The sequence below is a fragment of the Dysidea avara genome, chromosome 6 (genome assembly GCF_963678975.1).
Source record: "Dysidea avara chromosome 6, odDysAvar1.4, whole genome shotgun sequence".
NCBI lineage: Eukaryota > Metazoa > Porifera > Demospongiae > Dictyoceratida > Dysideidae > Dysidea > Dysidea avara.
The window spans coordinates 22,552,416-22,571,799 of record NC_089277.1 but is presented as its reverse complement, the minus strand read 5'-3'; the positions used below and the strand labels follow the sequence as shown (position 1 = coordinate 22,571,799).

General features: G+C 38.5%; 2 protein-coding genes and 1 long non-coding RNA gene across 7 annotated transcripts in view; 2 read left to right on the top strand and 1 right to left on the bottom strand.

Moving 5' to 3' along the window:
* LOC136258578 (uncharacterized) overlaps positions 1 to 19,384 on the bottom strand; it is a 219,617-nt gene that overhangs the window by 150,303 nt on the left and 49,930 nt on the right. The gene's annotated exons all lie outside the window — the stretch shown is intronic.
* On the top strand, positions 2,621 to 3,478 carry LOC136259079 (uncharacterized). 2 transcript variants are annotated; one of them, XR_010703176.1, is made up of 4 exons: positions 2,621 to 2,710; positions 2,814 to 3,078; positions 3,126 to 3,215; positions 3,271 to 3,478. It is a non-coding gene; the product is annotated as an uncharacterized lncRNA (long non-coding RNA). The 2 variants fall into 2 exon arrangements; XR_010703175.1 differs by having other exon boundaries at positions 2,773 to 3,078.
* LOC136258535 (uncharacterized) lies at positions 8,083 to 19,159 on the top strand. The gene is made up of 3 exons (XM_066051852.1): positions 8,083 to 8,181; positions 12,445 to 12,738; positions 17,292 to 19,159. Exons 1-3 carry the CDS (start codon positions 8,100 to 8,102, stop codon positions 19,046 to 19,048), a joined length of 2,133 nt encoding a protein of 710 aa, XP_065907924.1. The 5' UTR covers positions 8,083 to 8,099; the 3' UTR covers positions 19,049 to 19,159.

Genomic DNA, 19,384 nt, shown 5'->3' with positions numbered 1-19,384 from the left:
CGACTGACTAGTTTAATTTCATGCATGGAGAAATTAGTACCGCACTCACTAGCTCGCAAAAATTTTCTAGCTAGCTATATGGGGTATAGCTACACAAAGTCTACGGAGACCCATGAAACCGGTTGACTGTATAGTTATTTGTTACAATAGCCAATGCTGTGGGGGATACAGCGGGCTGTAGTGCCCCTGACAATTTAGTGCGCGCCTTAAATCAATTTATGGAGCTGGAGCAAGGAATTTGTAGACTAGCAGCCAACCGCGTAAATCACGTTCATTATATCAACCTTTGATTAGTCTCGCGTAGCCAGACCCTTTTCGTTCTTTTATGTGGGGGCGGGGAAAGAAAAGGATCTGGTGAACATTCGTCATTGGGCTAACTATCCGGATTTAGTGTGGGGATTCTACTGCGCAGCTTCCGGATTGTTGATTGGCATGTATGACACCATTTGCTGTGTCATTTGCATTCTGGTACCATAGCTACTACTGAACTATCTATGGTAACAGGATGCAAATGCAGCAGATCACGTCATTTGCACCAAACAACACGGCCGGAAGCCGCGCAGTAGAATCCCCACAATTCCGGACAGCCCAACCTCGAGCCCAACGACGATGCTCAGTATAGCATGTTCACCAGACCCTTTTCTTTCCCGCCCCCACGCAAAAGAAAGAAAAGGTTATGGCTACGCGAGACTAACCCCGTTCTGGCACCGTCCTTAACAGGCGGCTTCTTAATACGCAATAAGCGCCTCTAAAAATAGTCATCATTTCTAAATTAACTTATTGACTTCAAGGATATTACAACTAGCTACTTCAAAATATTCACTGAAGTAAGATTTATCAGTAAATAAAAAAATATTAATTGCTAGCTATAGAGAGTGGTCCAGCGTCTAAGTCCCACCTGTTGATAAAAGCACCAAATTTCTTTTGGGGTTTGTAGCACGTGTACTAAGTGATTTTAGAAGGGGAGGCATGTAAAAAGTCCTTTGGAACCCTATGTTTGGACCTTGTCAATAAAACGTTTGTTTACAGGAAAGCAATCAATATCCTATTCGCTTAAAGGCTGGATATAGCGTTCTAGCTACAAAGCCCAGTGGCGGATCTAGAAATTTTCAGAGGGGGTTTCAGATTCCACTCAACTACCACTAACTGTAAGTCAGACCAAAAGAAAAAGTCACAACCTGCTCTTGAACGCCATAATTATTATTTCAAAGGCAAAGTTGAAGTTTTTGCCAGCAGAAAGTCCTACTATAACACACTATGTATAACTCGTGGTGATTTCATCACCCACAAGACGCGACACCGTGACGACTAGTAGTCAATAAATTTGGGGCGCGCGTAATTCTCAGAGAAGGGGTTTCAACTGAAACCATTGCAATCCCCCTGTATCCGCCACTGAAGCCTACAGCTACAACAAATGGGTCCATTACAATGCCACATGAAACAAATTGTTTTCTCAGCCTGGCAATAAACAAAATGGCTATAAAATGCCATTTTCAAGGGGTTTCATTAGAGTTTTGCATTTTCAATACACACAGATCTGTAGTATCTGTACAAGAATCATCCTGATGTGTATCATTTCTCTATTGACACAGTAGAAACCATCTTGCAAGAACCTGCAAGTTCTTGCAAGAAATTATGATTGCAAGAATTCCTTGTCAAATTCTTGCAAGAGTAGTTAAAATCTTGCAAGAAAATATGACTGCAGGAATATCTAGTGCAAGAATCACTCTATTCTTGCAAGAACATAAAAATCTTGCAAGGATTAGCTATACAGATTCTTGCAAAACTTCTTACTTGAATTTAATTATATATACACTTGAAAGAATTATAATATACTTTGGGGAAAATGATTTACGTATATATGATGACTATATCTGCCACACTGAGGAAAGTTCTGGATTAGTAGCTAGCTACCCCTGGAGCCAAGTCACCAGTAGTTCATGTAGAGTACAAAGATATCCAAGTAACGTACAGCATGTTACAGCAATACATTTCACAGGTAGCTTCAGTACAGGTATATAGTTGTCATTCATGTTTTTTTCTTTCTTTCAGTGTTTATAGCTATACAAGACTGATAACACCATGCCAAGAGCCTGACAGAAGTCACAGAGTCACCAGAAGGATAAGCTGTCGCAGAAAAATACCGAAATACATTTTAAATTATTAAATACAATATTCTATAATAAGCGCGTTATTTAGAGTAAAGAATATTACCATAGAAACGGCTTCTTTAGCAACGGTGTCGAGTGGAGTAGTGAAAAAAGCATTATTTTATTAATGAAATTCTTGATCTAAAAGGTGACATTTAAGTTTTTACTCGTATTTTGAATGATTGCTGGCCGGTTTCTTCCGGTGGGAGTTATTTCCGAGCTGTGACATCGTGACTTACATCATAAAGCGGCTCTAGCGGAAGTCGCCGTTACTTGTAGTATGGCACCTTATTGTGACATGGCAAAGGAAGTTTAAAGACTGAGAGGAAAAGTACAGTATTAGTGCGAGCTAGTTGCTACGGCGAGTAGTGGCCGGTCTTTCAGCCCGCTATGGTGCAAGCTACATGATGGTACCCTACAACACTGCAACCGTAGTTTTCTAGCGTGAAGGCGAATAAACTGGGAATTTATATCGACGTGTGAGAACATGCGTCTCCGAAGTTCCGTCACTATGCAGAGCCGTCTAGGCAGTAAAATGATGTCTTGCTATAAATTATCTGGTAAGCTATAGTTTGTATCATTGGCATATTCCGGTGTGACTAGTATCTAAATTATACTGTAGGTTACCAAGTCACTATAGAACAATAATATTTTTTCATACAGAAGGATAGCTACAATACAATACACATCATAGTAGGCGGTTACATCTTGCCACTTCCAAGTTGGCTCTTGCTCTGCTTTATCCTGTAAGGAGATAATGTTTAGTTGACATAAGTGAGCATTTAAATGTTTATTAGTGTGGATGTCTCAACGTCACTGAGAATATTCATAAAGTTGAGAGCATTAACACTGTACATAAGGTTGTAAACAAGAGAATGCAAGCAATCATCCAATCAGTTGACCTCAACAACGAAATGATGAACTCCAGGTAGTGACTAATACTGTTTTATATATGATTGCAACTGCGTATTACAGGTTACCTAATACAGCATGCAGTGGGGAATTCAAAACCGAAATAGCATTGACGATAACTGTATGTGACATATTTTCAATGGATAAACATAGGTAACAAACTATATAGTGGTGGAACATTCCTTAAATGTGTTGTTTTCTACGATAGCTGGGAATCAAGTTCTGTACAACAATCAAGAGTTAAATACAACAGCTTGGAGCAAGAGACATGTCCATTTACAAGATTATGTTCAGCTACTAATAAATGTTTTCATATTCATTGATTATCGAATTATAAGTGGCCAGCTATAGGATGCATGTGTAAAGCTAATGATGGTCTTGCAAGACATGCAAGAAACCGAAGTGCATTAAACTTTCTTGCAAGAATAGTTTTGTAAAATCTTGCAAGAAAAGGTATGCCAGAAAATTTATGCCAGAAACTTTCATAAGATCTTGCAAGAATTTTGCAGGATTATGCAGGATTCTTGCAAGAAAAGGTCCTTTTTTATTGCAAGAATCAGAATCCTGCAGGATTTACAGAAATCTTGCAAGACTTACATGCACAGATCCTGCAGGATCTTGCAAGATGGTTTCTACTGGGTACAGAGCGTCCTGGCTACAACTGGTGTACTGACAGTCAACAAGCATTCATGTCCCAAGCATAGTCATCATCAGCTAAAACTGATGGCATTGAACTCTTTCTCAAACTCAAGATAGCTGAGATAGGTTGAAGGCAGTTCCAATTCACACCCACATGTATGGGCAGTAGGTCGCCAGGCGAATCCTGATAAGCTGTTAAAGCCAACAGTTAAATGTTGACCAATCAACAGTAAACTCCCTGTGGTATACCTCAAGAAACACCTAGCCTCTTCATTCTTCATGTTCCCAACATAAAGCTCTAAATAGCCAAAACAGTTGCTTGGGTAGAATTCTCCTCAATGGGTTCATCTAGTATAGCCAAAACCTTTTCTGGAGTCGCACTAAGTGAATCATACAGAGAATATAGTTCCTCAACAGTGAAACTATCCCAAAACTGCTTCTCATTAGAAGGGACTCCACAGCCAATGCTAGCCATTTGCATGCAGACATGGAATAAGCAGGTTTGGTCCTTAAAAAAAGTGGAAATAAGCAAATGCAGACAAATGCAGAAAACATATCATGACACACTCCACCATAGTCTATTGCCTGCTCATTTGCAAATTGAATTTTGAGAGGAAACTCTTCAAACACTTTATCTTTGCTCAAAAGTTCCATGGTATCTCGAAACACTTCTTTTCATCATATCACATGAGCAGTCAGAGTTGGAGGTGTCACTGGACAAATTTGGTTCACAAACTCCAAACGTTTGTCTTCCGCTACAACATACAAAGCTATAGTAACATTTTGTAAATTAATACCATATCACATACCTCTCTCAATAATTTTTCTGTCTTCTGGGAAGAGTTCAATGCCATTTTAGCTGATGATGACTCTTGGGACATGAATGCTCTTTGACTGTCAGTACACCAGTTGTAGCCAGGACGCTGTGTATATTACTTTAATGATTTTTGCATGTGTATTATGAAGCTACCATTTATAACATGATCTGTTAATAAACATTGATGATTTTGGATAGTTGGGTGACCTGCAGTTCGAATCCTGGGGTTGGAGGGATTTTTTTCCTTACTTTGGCCCCTACCTTATCAGTCAGTCAGTAAGTCAAGTCATTAGGTCTAAGTCCCTGAAATTAGGTTAGGTAATCCTAAGGCTGCAGCACATGTTGCTGTCAGACCTTCAGTGCTGGTCACTGTAAAGTGCTAATAATAATAAATAAAAATAATAATAAACATTGATGATTTTGGATAGTTGCATATGATGCATGTGTTAGGTATTGTACCAAATACTTTGAGGGGAAAATCAGTAGTTTTCGCGGTTTTGCATGGGGGTAGTTATCAGCGAGAAGTTTATTCTAGACCTCCATATAATCTAGCTAATACATTTTGGGAGTGTTTGCAAATCCGCGAAAAAAGTTTTTAGCAACAATGCCGGCTCAACCTCGAAAAATTTGCCCCTCGAAATAATTGTTTTTGACTAGATCAGCTAGTGTCTGCCTACGACCTTGTTCAACTCCATACTGCAGCTGGTCACTGATGATGCCATGATTCACTGAAGCAGCCACGACTTGGCTAGCTAACATTATTATTAATAATAAAAGCTAATAGATCTATATACGCGCCCGAGGAAATAATTTAAGCGCTGTCTTAATTATATCCTAGGAAAATAAGCGCTGTCTTATTATCGGCGATAATAAGTTAAGAGTCCTTATCATCGGCGACAATAAGCTGTAGTATTATCATCGGCGATAATAAAGCTGTAGTCTTATCATCGGCGATAATAAGGTGAGGTCTTATTATCGGCGATAATAAGGATGGTGTTTTATTATCGGCGATAATAAGGTAGCTGGAGTCAGGTATATTTTTGTTACAAACGGCGTTCCATACGGGCAAGCCAGGGCATTGCCCGGGCATCAGACTTCTTTGCCCCACCATCAGCTCCTAGAGTAATTATAAAGACGTGGGCTGGATAGCTCGAGATTTTGCTAAAGTTATTTAACTAGTCACTGTACAAGAATAAGTATAGCACAACTTATACAACACTCACCGTACCATTTTCGCCGATGGTTTCCTTCTTTTTGGCTGAACAGAGATGGGGTTATCCAAGGGATTTTCCCTACGAGTAACTTGATTGTGCACAAATAGAGGAGGCAATAAATAGAAGCAAGATCACGTGATTACAAAAAACCGAGCAGCATTGTGGCAAGGAGTGAAGGACAAAGAATTGGTTTCACTATAGTGGGCTGGACGGTTTACATTTGGATTAAGTGATCACGATAGCTATCGGTGTGGTAAAAACTCGGGAGGCAAAGCAGTCTAGAGGTATTTGTGAAATTAGCACCCATCTATTCGTGTGGATACTGCTCAGTTCAAACGGTATGGAGTATTTGTTCAGTCAGCAATTCTTTTCTTTTTGTTTCCACTTTTCTAGGCTAACAACTGTAGTGGCAGAGCATAGTCATCACGTGATAGAGCGCCTCGTGCTTTTATTCAAGAATCTTTGTAGTCTGGTATTAAGACACATGTAGCTAGATGTATGTAATATGTTAGAAGGCCAATAGCTAGCTAGGCGTTCGCTTGTATTAGTCATCTTGCATGCAGTAGTGTAGGATGATACATAATGCATTTTAAAAATGTTATATTGATGTCCATATGAAGATGGGCATGTGTACGTGTGTTGCATGGGAAATGGCTTGCCCACCCGTTGCCCAGGCATGGCGAAAAGTCTGGCTACGCCACTGCAAAGAACAGGATAGAACTTGCTGCTTAGCTAGATATTATCTAGAGTTAATGTAGCTAAAAAGTATGCACAGTAATAAGCAAATGATTCACTGGATTCCCGGCAAAGGGTTGCTTTCTCTCAAAAAGCAGAAAACGAAACACAAATTTTCGAATTCAAACTGCCCTACCAGCCAAGACAAAAAAAGCCAACTCTTCGTCATAGTGATGTGATAAGGTTGGATGCATAGTCTGTCTATGCTGTTAGTCTGGAAAGGATCTGAGACTTCTCACCATCTGGGTGAAGAACGTCAAAATTTTCGTGCATCATTTCAAGAGATTCTCTCAATGGTACCAAAGTGCTTTCCAGCACTTCTGATGCTACACTGGTCACTTAATTATGTTTAGAATGATGATAAATGATGGATCAAAACGTTTGGTAGTAGTTGGTGTTTCTGTGATTTCATATGATGCAGTATACCAGCAGCTCACCAGGAGCTCCACCCAGCTCGAATAAAAAATGAAAGATTTTGTACATTTTTCGGTTTGTTTTGCGATGTTTTGCAGCATAATGGTGATGTAGGGTGATCTAGTGAAGATTTGAAGCTGCTGTAAAGCGTTATATTAGAGGTGAAGTCAAATTTGGACGATTTTGCTGCCTCCCTTGATGCATAGCTTAGAGCGAGGCATGGAAGCTGTGGATGAAATAATAATTGACAACCGCTGTTACCAAACGTTCAGGGACATCTTTTGCCATAGTTTTAATTTATAATTGATGATTGTTGTGGTTGCAGAAGCGCTGGAAATGGCTAGAAAGTGCGACACAATTCTTTGATGCTGCAGAAAATTTTGACGCTTGTCACCCAGATGGTGAGAAGTCTCAGATCTTTTCCAAACTAACAGCATAGACAGACTATGCACCCAACCGTATCGAAACACTATGAGGAAGAGTTGGCTTCTCTAGCCCTGGGTGGTAGGGCAGTTTGAATTTGAAACTTCGTATCTCTTTGTCTGTTTTTTCAAAGAAAGCAACCCTGTGCCGGGCACCCAGCAAATCATTTACTTATTTCTGTGCGTACTTTTCAACTACAACAACCCTGGATACGATTGGGCTAAGTAGCAAGTTTCATCCGGTCCTTTGTGTGGAGCACGAAATTTTAAAAATAAATTCTGCATCTTGTGAGATACTGAAAACAATATTTCTGTGAAGACAACAATCGTGCCTCCGGTTTCATGGTGGATCAAGCAATGGGAGACTACAATGAACATCCTACAATGGTAGGGGGATTGGTTTGTAGAAGTTGATTTTTCGGATTGCGGATCCTACCTTAGGCACTGGAGGGCGTACACAGAAGGCAGAGCCTGTACGAGGTGTTTAGCTACCCATAGCCAAGGAGCCTAAGCGAAAATCTTTGAAAAGCTATCCACTACCTTTTTAAATAGTCTAGCACCTCGAGCTAGCATTGCTCAACTGAATTGCTGAACTGCTCAGTGTATGGACAAACCGCACGTAAACTTTTAGAAAACAGAGCAATCTCAAGGCGCGTTATTATTTTGTGCCAGGGTTATATTGGGGAGTATGCGGAAAATGAAAATATCTCGGATACTGGAATACAATTTTGCCTACGTACTGACACACACAAAAGGGAAATTGGCGTGCATAAAATTAATTATCACGAGTTTGTTTATGGTGATACCATCCGAGTTGAGTTCACTTTATTATTTTGTTCTGGCTATGGATGATCGCAAAGTTGATTTAACAACAGCAGGTGAGCTGCTAAGTAATTTGATTCAGGCTGCTTGACGTCTCTTACACTATGCTGCCTATATGCTTCGTGCTCCACTGACTTGTCCGCTGAGCGCAGGTGCAGTTTGTGAGTGCGTATATGGGGAAGCTAACGAAACGAGTATATAGTAAGTAGACAGAGAGGCTAATGGTAACTTTTATGATTTCGCTAAACCAGTTGAGTTAATTGTACTTCCGGCCCGCCTCCATTACCTTCAGTGCTGGTCACTGTAAAGTAAATAATAATAATTACTGTTCCCGGCATGTAGCTACACCGTACAGTACATTCAATGTTTAGAGCCGTTTTAGTGATGAGATTATCCATTTGTCATAGGCACGGATACACAAAAGACGTAGCCTGCTAATGTGCTCCCCAAGCATGCCAAGCTACACATGAGTGCACAGGTCATATAACTACAGAACTGATAGCTTTCTTAAATCATATCAAGACATATGTATGGGATTTGTCAAATCAAGCATTTTCAGGTGGTCAACATTAAAAGTTTCCAAAACACTAGGTATCTATTTATCTATCTATACAGTACGCCGGGTACCTCTTACCTTTGCTTTGAGGTGATGCTGATGTCTAACTATTGCCTATTCTCTTACTCTAACAAGTTCATAAAAATTAAGAATTATGCATTAAATAAACCTAATATCTGTTTAACATCTTTTTTGAAACCTCAACTTGGTAAAACAGGCTGATCATAAAAATATTCTCATCATTCCTTGTCCAATGCAAAATACATGTATTTTACACTACATACAAAAACACTAATTTACAACCTTTAACTCACAAAATCTCTACAGCACACCATACAATAAAAGAAAGCCCTTGAATTTCTCTATCCAATTCCGATCGTACAAATGGGAAAATGTCACCATAGCAACAGTTGTTTACTGCTGATGATGACATAATACGCGCTCTATATATTAACCTATTGGAAAATTTACTTATCTCGGCGGGAACATCCCATTTTACAAATTGTTATCCTTAACCAAATTCGTTAACTTTGGTATCATTCTACGCAGCAAAGGATGCTTAATAAGACTCCGACCGTAAAAATTGTTAAACAGGTTAGTTTACAGAGATATGTTGAAAAACACATGTTTTTACGGGCATTCTGAACACGTAAATTTCGCTGTACAAGGTTCCTTTTTCGCTTCCCCTTCGTTACTACACAAAGAACTTACACGTGAATTGAATCGCCTTTCATCAAGGAATCTGATAAACCAAACTTCGTGTCTGTCAACCAGAGTACACGGACGTTATGGAACCTTGTTTAGAAGACAGTGTCATTTTATACGAAACGGGCGTAACCCATGCAGAAATCCGGAATATCTTACACAAATTTTGATATGTTATACAACAAGAAAACGATAAGGAGTGAAATTAAAGATGATTTTAACAATTTAAATATATGATAGATAGCTAATACTGTAAATGAAACAAAAGGTTTCCAATGTTTATTGGCATAGCTAACAGGTAGCTACATGAGAATTTGCTTCAAAGGTATATAGCCAGGTGACAGCATATCAAGACTTTTGTAATTGACACCCATTTTTTATGTGTTTTATGCATGTTTATAAAGAATTTTCATTAAAATACACGAAATATCCTGGTGCAGTTTAACTCCAATGTTGCTCTAGTACATTTTTATGGTTTATTTTAAGAGCTTGGCCATTCCTACCTTGTAAGTAGAAAGTCTTCCCTGTATTAGAATAGCTTGCTATTTGATGGTAAAAGTTGTGGTGCAACATTTTTACAGCATTAATTGTGACTGGGCCTGCAAAAATAGGGCATGTGGGCACATGATTTTTGCCTACTTCCATCACTCATAACTTTTTATACCATGTGCTTTAATAGCACTGCAATTTTCAGCTCTTAGGAAGCATTTAATTGTTTTTAATGACTTCTCATCTTATTCAAGTGTAACAATCATGCTTCAGGAACTGAAATGGAACTCACTACAAGACAGAATAATTCAAAATCAATCAATGGAAATTGACTTCAATTCTCATTTGTTCCGTTCTGAAACACTGACTGGAGGCCATCAATTAATTTTTTTTCTTTTGCTGGGGTTGTATATTTTACACAATTGAGTGAACAAATTGTTGTGGTGCATGTGACTTACAGCAATAATTATTTTGCCTTATTCAGTTTCACACAATCTTCAAATTTAACTGTATGTAACTTTTTTGTCAATGGATGAGTAGCGTAAGTGACCGATTATCGAACAAGGTTAAACTTTACTTCATAAATGTCTCCAGGAAAGTAGTATCAACCTGGAAATTTCAGCAGGAGGTAGCGCCTTTCTCGTAGAATACCTCACGTAAGCTTGAGCAATAGTATCCGATTAGTGTCCGTGTTATGAGTGGATTTCTGCATTCCGTAAAATATGAATTATCGAACACCGATACCTATTATCGAACGCCCATTAATTTCCGTTAATCAATTATCGAACGTTTTACACCTTTTCTTCTCTGGTGACCTCAGTGCAACCTACACACTCTTGATTATTATATCAATGTATTATCTGAAGTACCATGATACTGTAACTGAAATATAGTTTTGATACAAGCATTCACTTGTGAGTTACAACGGCGAATCGTTTAGTGTTAAATGCGTACAGTAAAAAATCAGCACATTACGAACAATAACACAGTCTTATCATCCTTGCTTACAGCAACCCCTTCTGTACAGTCTTCGTGGATACATCTTTTACTCAGAAAAACGATGAACAGTCCACCAATTCCGCCGCCAAAGTCACCGTCGAGTTGTAGTTCTTTCACGGCAATTTCTGTGTTCTTTTTCTTCATTTCTTCGTCAGTGGTGATGAGTATCAAGACTGTTGTGATGTCCACACATAAACTCTAAAGGATGGAATACTCAGTAAGAATAGGCTACACTATTGGAATTCTCCATATAAACACCTTACGAGTATGCGGAATATAATTGTAAACTTCCGAATACGTTACGTGATTTTTATGTTCGGTAATAGGTACCGTTCGATAATCGGTCACTTACGCTACTACTGCTGTGATGTGAGGAAGATTTGGCTATCATTTATTCGGTGTCCATAGATGAAAACCCATTTTTTGAGCCCAAAATCGATCATGCCGAACTTATGATGATACAGTGGCAGGAAACCTACCTCACCAATCAAACTACCAATGCCTTTTAATTTTGGTGAAGGTTAACTCACAGAGGAAGGTTGAACTCCAGTATTGTGATAAAGGATCAATGCTACAAAGAGTTATGGCTGGCAAACTCAAATTTTATACAGAGTTGAAAGTGATATGTAATATCTACATCACTTTCAACTCTGCTAATAGATCAGATGCCAACAACTAACCCTTGTTACCTCAACATCTTAGCAAGATATCTTATTTTCATCATTTACCATCACTATGGAATGCCACATCAATTCTAGACTTAATCAAGTGAGAGTTAGTCCAACAAGTAACAGCAGTTTGCAAAATTAATTATTTTGAAGATGTCAATTTTTACATGCATTAGCTACCCCTTATTAAGGCTTTACAGCACAAGTGATAATAGTCTGTAAAGGACACCTGGTCCCACAGCCTATTTATTTAAAGTTGTTAAATAAAGTATGTTTGAAAAGGGAGAAAAATATCCATGACTGTATTTGTGCAACCTATAAAAGCTCGAATGCTTATATACAGGAGTCATATATATATATATGTATCCATAAGAATTCTATACCAAAAGTCATCTTAGATTTGGATATTTTTTATGGACAAGAGTAAGGTATGCTTATAGGAATGTGCTAATAGGGATTATAGCAATAAAAAAGTCCTTAAATAAACAAGGGAATTAATTATCACCTGAAATGCAACTTTATTCCTGTTTACATACTGTATTACTTGCTTAAATGCTACACCTTCAATAGCAGCCACACACGAGTGTTGCAACAATTGATTTTGAAACTAAGGGCTTCAACATCGTTTTTGAGCATTGAGTGATGGTCAAATTTGAATAGTTGCCACATCAATTTTTAGAACTGAGGTAATAAACGCCACTTCATGTAGCATAATTCATCATTAGTGAACTTCTATAGCACTGCATCAAAGGAAATAATTACACCAGATATATGAGGTTATTGTACAACTAAATGCATTCTCTTGTAACTAATTACTAATAAGCAATGTAGCTACAGTATTTCACTCAGTTTTGTAAATAATTATTGTATGTATACTGTGTATATTGGTGTATATATTACAGGCAATAATCGTCCTGCTCTTAAACTACTAAATAAGTTTAAAGATTCAGTCAGTGCAAATTGGTATGATTTGGGAATTGAACTACTGGATGATGAGGACTGTGACAAGTTGGATGAAATTCAGAGTAACTATTCCAAGGATGTGAGCTCATGCTGTACACAAATGTTCAAGTTGTGGCTTAGGAAACAACCCTCAGCATCATGGAACCAGCTGATACAGGCTTTGAGAGAGCCCAATATTGCATTGGATGGACTTGCCACTGAGATTGACACTAAGATAAAATCAATTAATGAAGGTATATACAGTAGTTACAGTAACTCCTGATAGAGAGTTTCCTACATTAGTGCATACTATAGCTGGGCTGTTGAGTTTTCCACTGTTGTTGCTGAAAAAAACAACAGTATTATAGGTTTAGTAGTATCACAAGTGCTCACACTCTGATGTAAGTAGGGATAGCATAGTACCTTTAAGCTACAGCTATATATACATAGATGAGTCCAGTCATCTCCGAGATCAAGACACACGGTAGTGTGTCGTGCGGCCCAAGAAGCCGGCGCGCAACACCCGTCAGTATATTGACAGGAAGAAAGAAAACACAATTTTCGCACCTCCGTAGCTCTGTGCTGCCTTGATGAAACAAGACGATTTTTGCTGTGGACATGAGCACTCCACATTCCAAATTTGAGCGAAATCGCTTCAAGCGTTCCCGAGATATGCGACTTCAACAATTGGCTTAGTTTCTTCGTTTTTTTTTCCTTCTTATTTTTCTTCCTCTTGTCGCACACTTACAAATAATGCTATAAAATGCGAACGCCATATCCGATTGCCTTGAACTTTGGCACACAGAAAGGGGTATAAAGGCGCATCTCGGTACCAACTTTGGCTGGAATACGGTAAACAGGCAAAGAGTCATGAGCGATTATTTACGAAAAATAACACCAATATGTTGTCACGCCTACAGGGTAAACCGCGTATGGGAAGAAGCTGAAAATCGGTGGATGAATAGGTGAACTATTGAACCTCAAACCTTTTGTGGTTTGAAAGAAATCGAGTTAAAAACCAGGAAGATACAACGAAAAAACCAACAGTGTGTAAAAATTATGCAATCAAGATTAGCTAATAAAAAACGACTACTTGTCACGCCTACCAGAAAGACCGCTTGGGGTAATGCTTTGAAAATCACTGTACAGATGGAGTAATCATCTTAGAAGAATCAGACTTAAAGCCACGGAGTTATAACACGAAATCCAACTTAGTGTAGCAAGTGCAAGATCGAGATACTCTAATAGAGCAGTCACCTTGAAGAGAATTCAAGAGATCAGCTAGAAACAAGTAGCCTATATAGAGATCAGCAACAAACAAGTCACCCTGTAGAGAGATCAGCTACAAACAATTCACCCTGTAGATAGATCAGCTAGAAGAAGTTAGCTTGTAGGGAGTTCAACTACGGAAAGAGATAGTTCAGCTAGAAGAAATCACCTTGTAGAGTTCAGTTACAAAGAAACCACCATGTAGAGAGTTCAGCTACAAACAAATCGCCCTGTAGAGAGATCAGCTAGAAGAAGTTACCTTGTAGAGAGTTCAGCTACAAAGAAACCATCATGTAGACAGTTCAGCTGCAAACAAATCACCTGTAGAGAGTTCAGTTACAAACAAATCTCCCTGAAGAGAGATCAGCTAGAAGAAGTTTCCTCAGCTACAAACAAATCACCCTGTAGAAAGATCAGCTAGAAGAAGTAACCTTGTAGAGAGTTCAGTTACAAAGAAACCACCATGTAGAGAGTTCAGCTACAAACTAGTGACATTGTAGAGACAAACAATTCACCCTGTTCAGAGATCAGTTAGAAGAAGTTATCTTGTAGAGAGTTCAGCTACAAACAAATCACCCTGTAGAAAGATCAACTAGAAGAAGTTTCCTCAGCTACAAACAAATCACCCTGTAGAAAGATCAGCTAGAAGAAGTAACCTTGTAGAGAGTTCAGTTACAAAGAAACCGCCATGTAGAGAATTCAACTACAAACTAGTGACCATGTAGAGACATAAGCTAGAAGAAGTTACCTTGTAGAAATTTCAGCTACAAAGGAATCATTCTGTAAAGAGCTCAGCTGCAAACAAATTACCTATACAGAATTCAGCTACAAACAAATCACCCTGTACAGAGAGCAGCTAGAAGAAGTTACCTTGTAGATAGTTCAGCTACAAACAAATCACCCTGTAGAAAGATCAGATAGAAGAAGTCACCTAGTAGAGAGTTCGGCTACAAAGAAATCACCCTGTAAAAAATTCAGCTACAAACTAATCACCCTGTAGAAAGATCAGCTAGAAGAAGTCACCTTGTAGAGAGTTCAGCTACAAAGAAACCACCATGTAGAGAGTTCAGCTATAAACAAATCGCCCTGTAGAGAGATCAGCTAGAAGAAGTTACCTTGTAGAGAGTTCAGCTACAAAGAAACCATTCTGTAAAGAGCTCAGCTGCAATCAAATCACCTGTACAGAATTCAGCTACAAACAAATCACCGTGTAGAGAGATCAACTAGAAGAACTTACCTTGTAGATAGTTCAGCTACAAACAAATCACCCTGTAAAAAGATCAGCTAGAAGGAGTCACCTTGTACAGAGTTCAGCTACAAAGAAACCACCATGTAGAGAGTTCAGCTGCAAACAAATCACCCTGTAAAAAATTCAGCTACAAACTAATCACCCTATAGAAAGATCAGCTAGAAGAAGTCACCTTGTAGAGAGTTCAGCTACATAGAAACCACCATGTAGAGAGTTCAGCTGCAAACAAATCACCCTGTAGAAAATTCAGCCACAAACAAATTGCCCTGTAGAAAGATCAGTTAGAAGAAGTCACCTTGTAGAGAGTTCAGCTACAAAGAAACCACCATGTAGAGAGTTCAGCTGCAAACAAATCACCCTGTAAAAAATTCAGCTACAAACTAATCACCCTATAGAAAGATCAGCTAGAAGAAGTCACCTTGTAGAGAGTTCAGCTACAAAGAAACCACCATGTAGAGAGTTCAGCTACAAACAAATCGCCCTGTAGAGAGATCAGCTAGAAGAAGTTACCTTGTAGAGAGTTCAGCTGCAAAGAAACCATTCTGTAAAGAGCTCAGCTGCAAACAAATCACCAGTACAGAATTCAGCTACAAACAAATCACCCTGTAGAGAGATCAGCTAGAAGAAATTACCTTGTAGATAGTTCAGCTACAAACAATTCACCCTGTACAGAGCTCAGTTAGAAGAAGTTTCCTTGTAGAGAGTTCAGCTACAAGCAAATCACTCTGTAGAAAGATCAGCTAGAAGAGGTCACCTTGTAGAGAGTTCAGCTACATAGAAACCACCATGTAGAGAGTTCAGCTGCAAACAAATCACCCTGTAGAAAATTCAGCCACAAACAAATTGCCCTGTAGAAAGATCAGTTAGAAGAAGTCACCTTGTAGAGAGTTCAGCTACAAAGAAACCATTCTGTAAAGAGCTCAGCTGCAAACAAATCACCTGTACAGAATTCAGCTACAAACAAATCACCCTATAGAGAGATCAGCTAGAAGAAATTACCTTGTAGATAGTTCAGCTACAAACAATTCACCCTGTACAGAGCTCAGTTAGAAGAAGTTTCCTTGTAGAGAGTTCAGCTACAAGCAAATCACTCTGTAGAAAGATCAGCTAGAAGAAGTCACCTTGTAGAGAGTTCAGCTACAAAGAAACCACCATGTAGAGAGTTCAGCTGCAAACAAATCACCCTGTAGAAAATTCAGCCACAAACAAATTGACCTGTAGAAAGATCAGTTAGACGAAGTCACCTTGTAGAGAGTTCAGCTACAAAGAAACCATTCTGTAAAGAGCTCAGCTGCAAACAAATCACCTGTACAAAATTCAGCTACAAACAAATCACCCTGTAGAGAGATCAGCTAGAAGAAGTTACCTTGTAGATAGTTCAGCTACAAACAAATCACCCTGTAGAGAGATCAGCTAGAAGAAGTTACCTTGTAGATCGTTCAGCTACAAACAATTCACCCTGTAGAAAGAGCAGTTAGAAGAAGTCACCTGGTAGAGTGTTCAGTTACAAAGAAACCACCATGGAGAGTTCTGTAATAAATGTATGTATTATATTATAATTTGTACATTTACTGATAAAATCAGAAACATTTAAAGTATTTAAAATCTGCTTCATCTTTTCTTCTTCGTGTGGTAAAGAAAAAAAGATAGGTTTAAAAAGTCCCAAAGCCAGCCATAGGCCAGCTTTGGGGTATACAAATACAAAAAGAAGTGAAATCTAATCCAAAACAGCCAAGCTGTAAAAAAAGAGTGCGGCCCTCAAAAAGGCTATGGTGAAAAAAGATGTGAAATCCAAGGTGGCGGCCAAGAAATGGCTGTGATGGTAGGTTAATGGTAAAAATTTTAATAATGACAATTCAGGTGAATTTTTGTGCCGCTTCACAAAATTTACCTGAATTGCCATTATTGAATTTTTACCATTAACCTACCATCACAGCCATTTCTTGGCCGCCACCTTGGATTTCACATCTTTTTTCACCATAGCCTTTTTGAGGGCCGCACTCTTTTTTTACAGCTTGGCTGTTTTGGATTAGATTTCACTTCTTTTTGTATTTGTATACCCCAAGCTGGCCTATGGCTGGCTTTGGGACTTTTTAAACCTATCTTTTTTTCTTTACCACACGAAGAAGAAAAGATGAAGCAGATTTTAAATACTTTAAATGTTTCTGATTTTACATAATATGGTAGCGATGCATATAATACTAACATACAATACTTGCTGTAATGAATAATTAGCAATGATATTGTAATGCAACATTGAGTACTTGATGAAAGTTTTACTTTCTGTAGGTATATTGTCAAGTCAGTCAACAAAAGACACACATTCACAAGCTATTTCTTTGGCACCAAAATCTACACAAACTGTTTTGACATTTTCTCCTGATGAAGACATTGACTATGCATTTTCTAGGCTCTCATCAGGTATTAAAACAATGATTGAAAGTTCTGGTTGCAAATTAGCCATACTTCAGGGTGCATGTTTGGAAAAAGCCTTATCACCGAAGGCTTGCATATCTGGTAAAATCGTACCTAAAATTGAAGCAGTTAGCTCATTTCAGGCCCTTTGTATCACACTGACAAAAGCCCAACACTGGAATTTCTTAGATACAAGAATGATGGAAGCTATGGTAACTGCTTCTATGATACCTGCTGCACAAGAAACATTACAAAATTTTAAGGAAGCTTTTTATGGTATGAAGCTGAGTGAAGTAGTGCCGTTCATCCCTGTGATACCATTGAAATCCAGCCATATATCAATTGAAGAGCAGCTTGATGTAGATCCTAGACAGTACACAATTGGTGAACTTAACAAACACCGCTTCTATCTAGAATCTGAACTGTTTGAATCAGGTAGTGGTACAGTGACCTGCTATAAGATTGTGGTGGGATCATTGTTCATTGTTTGGCAGATTCATGTCGATCTTGTCTACAAGGCATATTTATCACTAAGCAAGAAAAAATCATTTCTGCAATCACAAGCAATCAGTCATTTATCCATTCCCAGTGTAACAAAGTGGGCAAGCTTGCCAGTTATGTTGCGTGGACAGGAAGTGAATGAGGTTGGTCCGATTGAACAACCATTACAAGATCGTAAAAGAAAAGATTCCTATTCATTACCACAAGGACTTCAATGGACTTGGCTTAATTCTCATGATGCAATGAAGTTTATAGATACAACAAAAAGGTATATACAGTGGGCTATTTTACACCCTGACTTTAATAAAGATAGGTATGTTTGGTGCATCTGTGTGCAAAACACAAGAACTGTGGTTGCATGCCCACCACAGTCTATGAGTATTGGTGGAAAGTTTCTACCGGTTATGTTCTTGAGTATTGGTTCATCATGTTATGAAGTTAATACAGAAAGCTTTGATGATCGACGCTCCCTAGTGACAAGTGAGCTGCTTAAGGAAATTGTGAGAGCAACTAAAGAGTACGGGATTTCTCATATATTAATAAAATCTCTTGTTCCTTTTATCGTTAAACCTATAGCTATGAATGCTATGTGGCATTATTATTTTGTGTATCCTAAAGCCTACTTGTTTCCTGAATTACCCTATGATTCTCCTAAGACACCTGGCTTAAGAAAAATGGTACCAGATGACATTCCTAAAGCATTAGCTCTTACTAACCAGTATGCTTCACAATTTGAATTTCATCAGATATTCCGAACTGAAGAAGAATTTTCACACTACTTCCTTTGCCCATCAATACCAGGGTATGTTATTACTTACGTTGTTGAAGATCCAACCAGTGGTAGCCTAACTGACTTGTTTGGAATCAGGTTATACAGCATTGATGGTGATGCTGTAGCTCATGTTATTGCAATAGTAGTCACTGAGTCTCCAGCCATACAGTTTGTTACTGATTTATTGATTTGTGCCAAGCAAGAAAAAGCTGATAGGGTGTGCACAAACCAGTATGGACTACCAGAAAATGTATTTAAATCTTTATGCATGGATGGACCTCAGTGTGAATATTTACACATGTATAACTATACATATCCAGAAGTTGATGAAAGACGGTGTTGCTTATTTTCAGTGTAGTTTATTAATGTGCCTAAAGCTGACATTGCTAAAGTAAAATTTATCAAAAAGCTATAAAATTATTACATGTTTATTATATTTGTAGCTATATGATGATATTACAAAATTTTATGCTAGGCAGCTCATGTTGCCATCTCCTGTTCATACAGGCGTGTGTGCATATCTGTGTGTGCATGCGTGCGCACGCGTGTGTGTGTGTGTGATAAGCTTCACCTGCCGCTTCTTTGAGGCAGCATAGCCAAGTGGCTAGAGCATCAGTCTGGTAATCAAAAGGTTCCAGGTTCGATGCCTGGTTATGCCAATTTGGTGTTGTTAACGTTATTGCTCATGTTATTG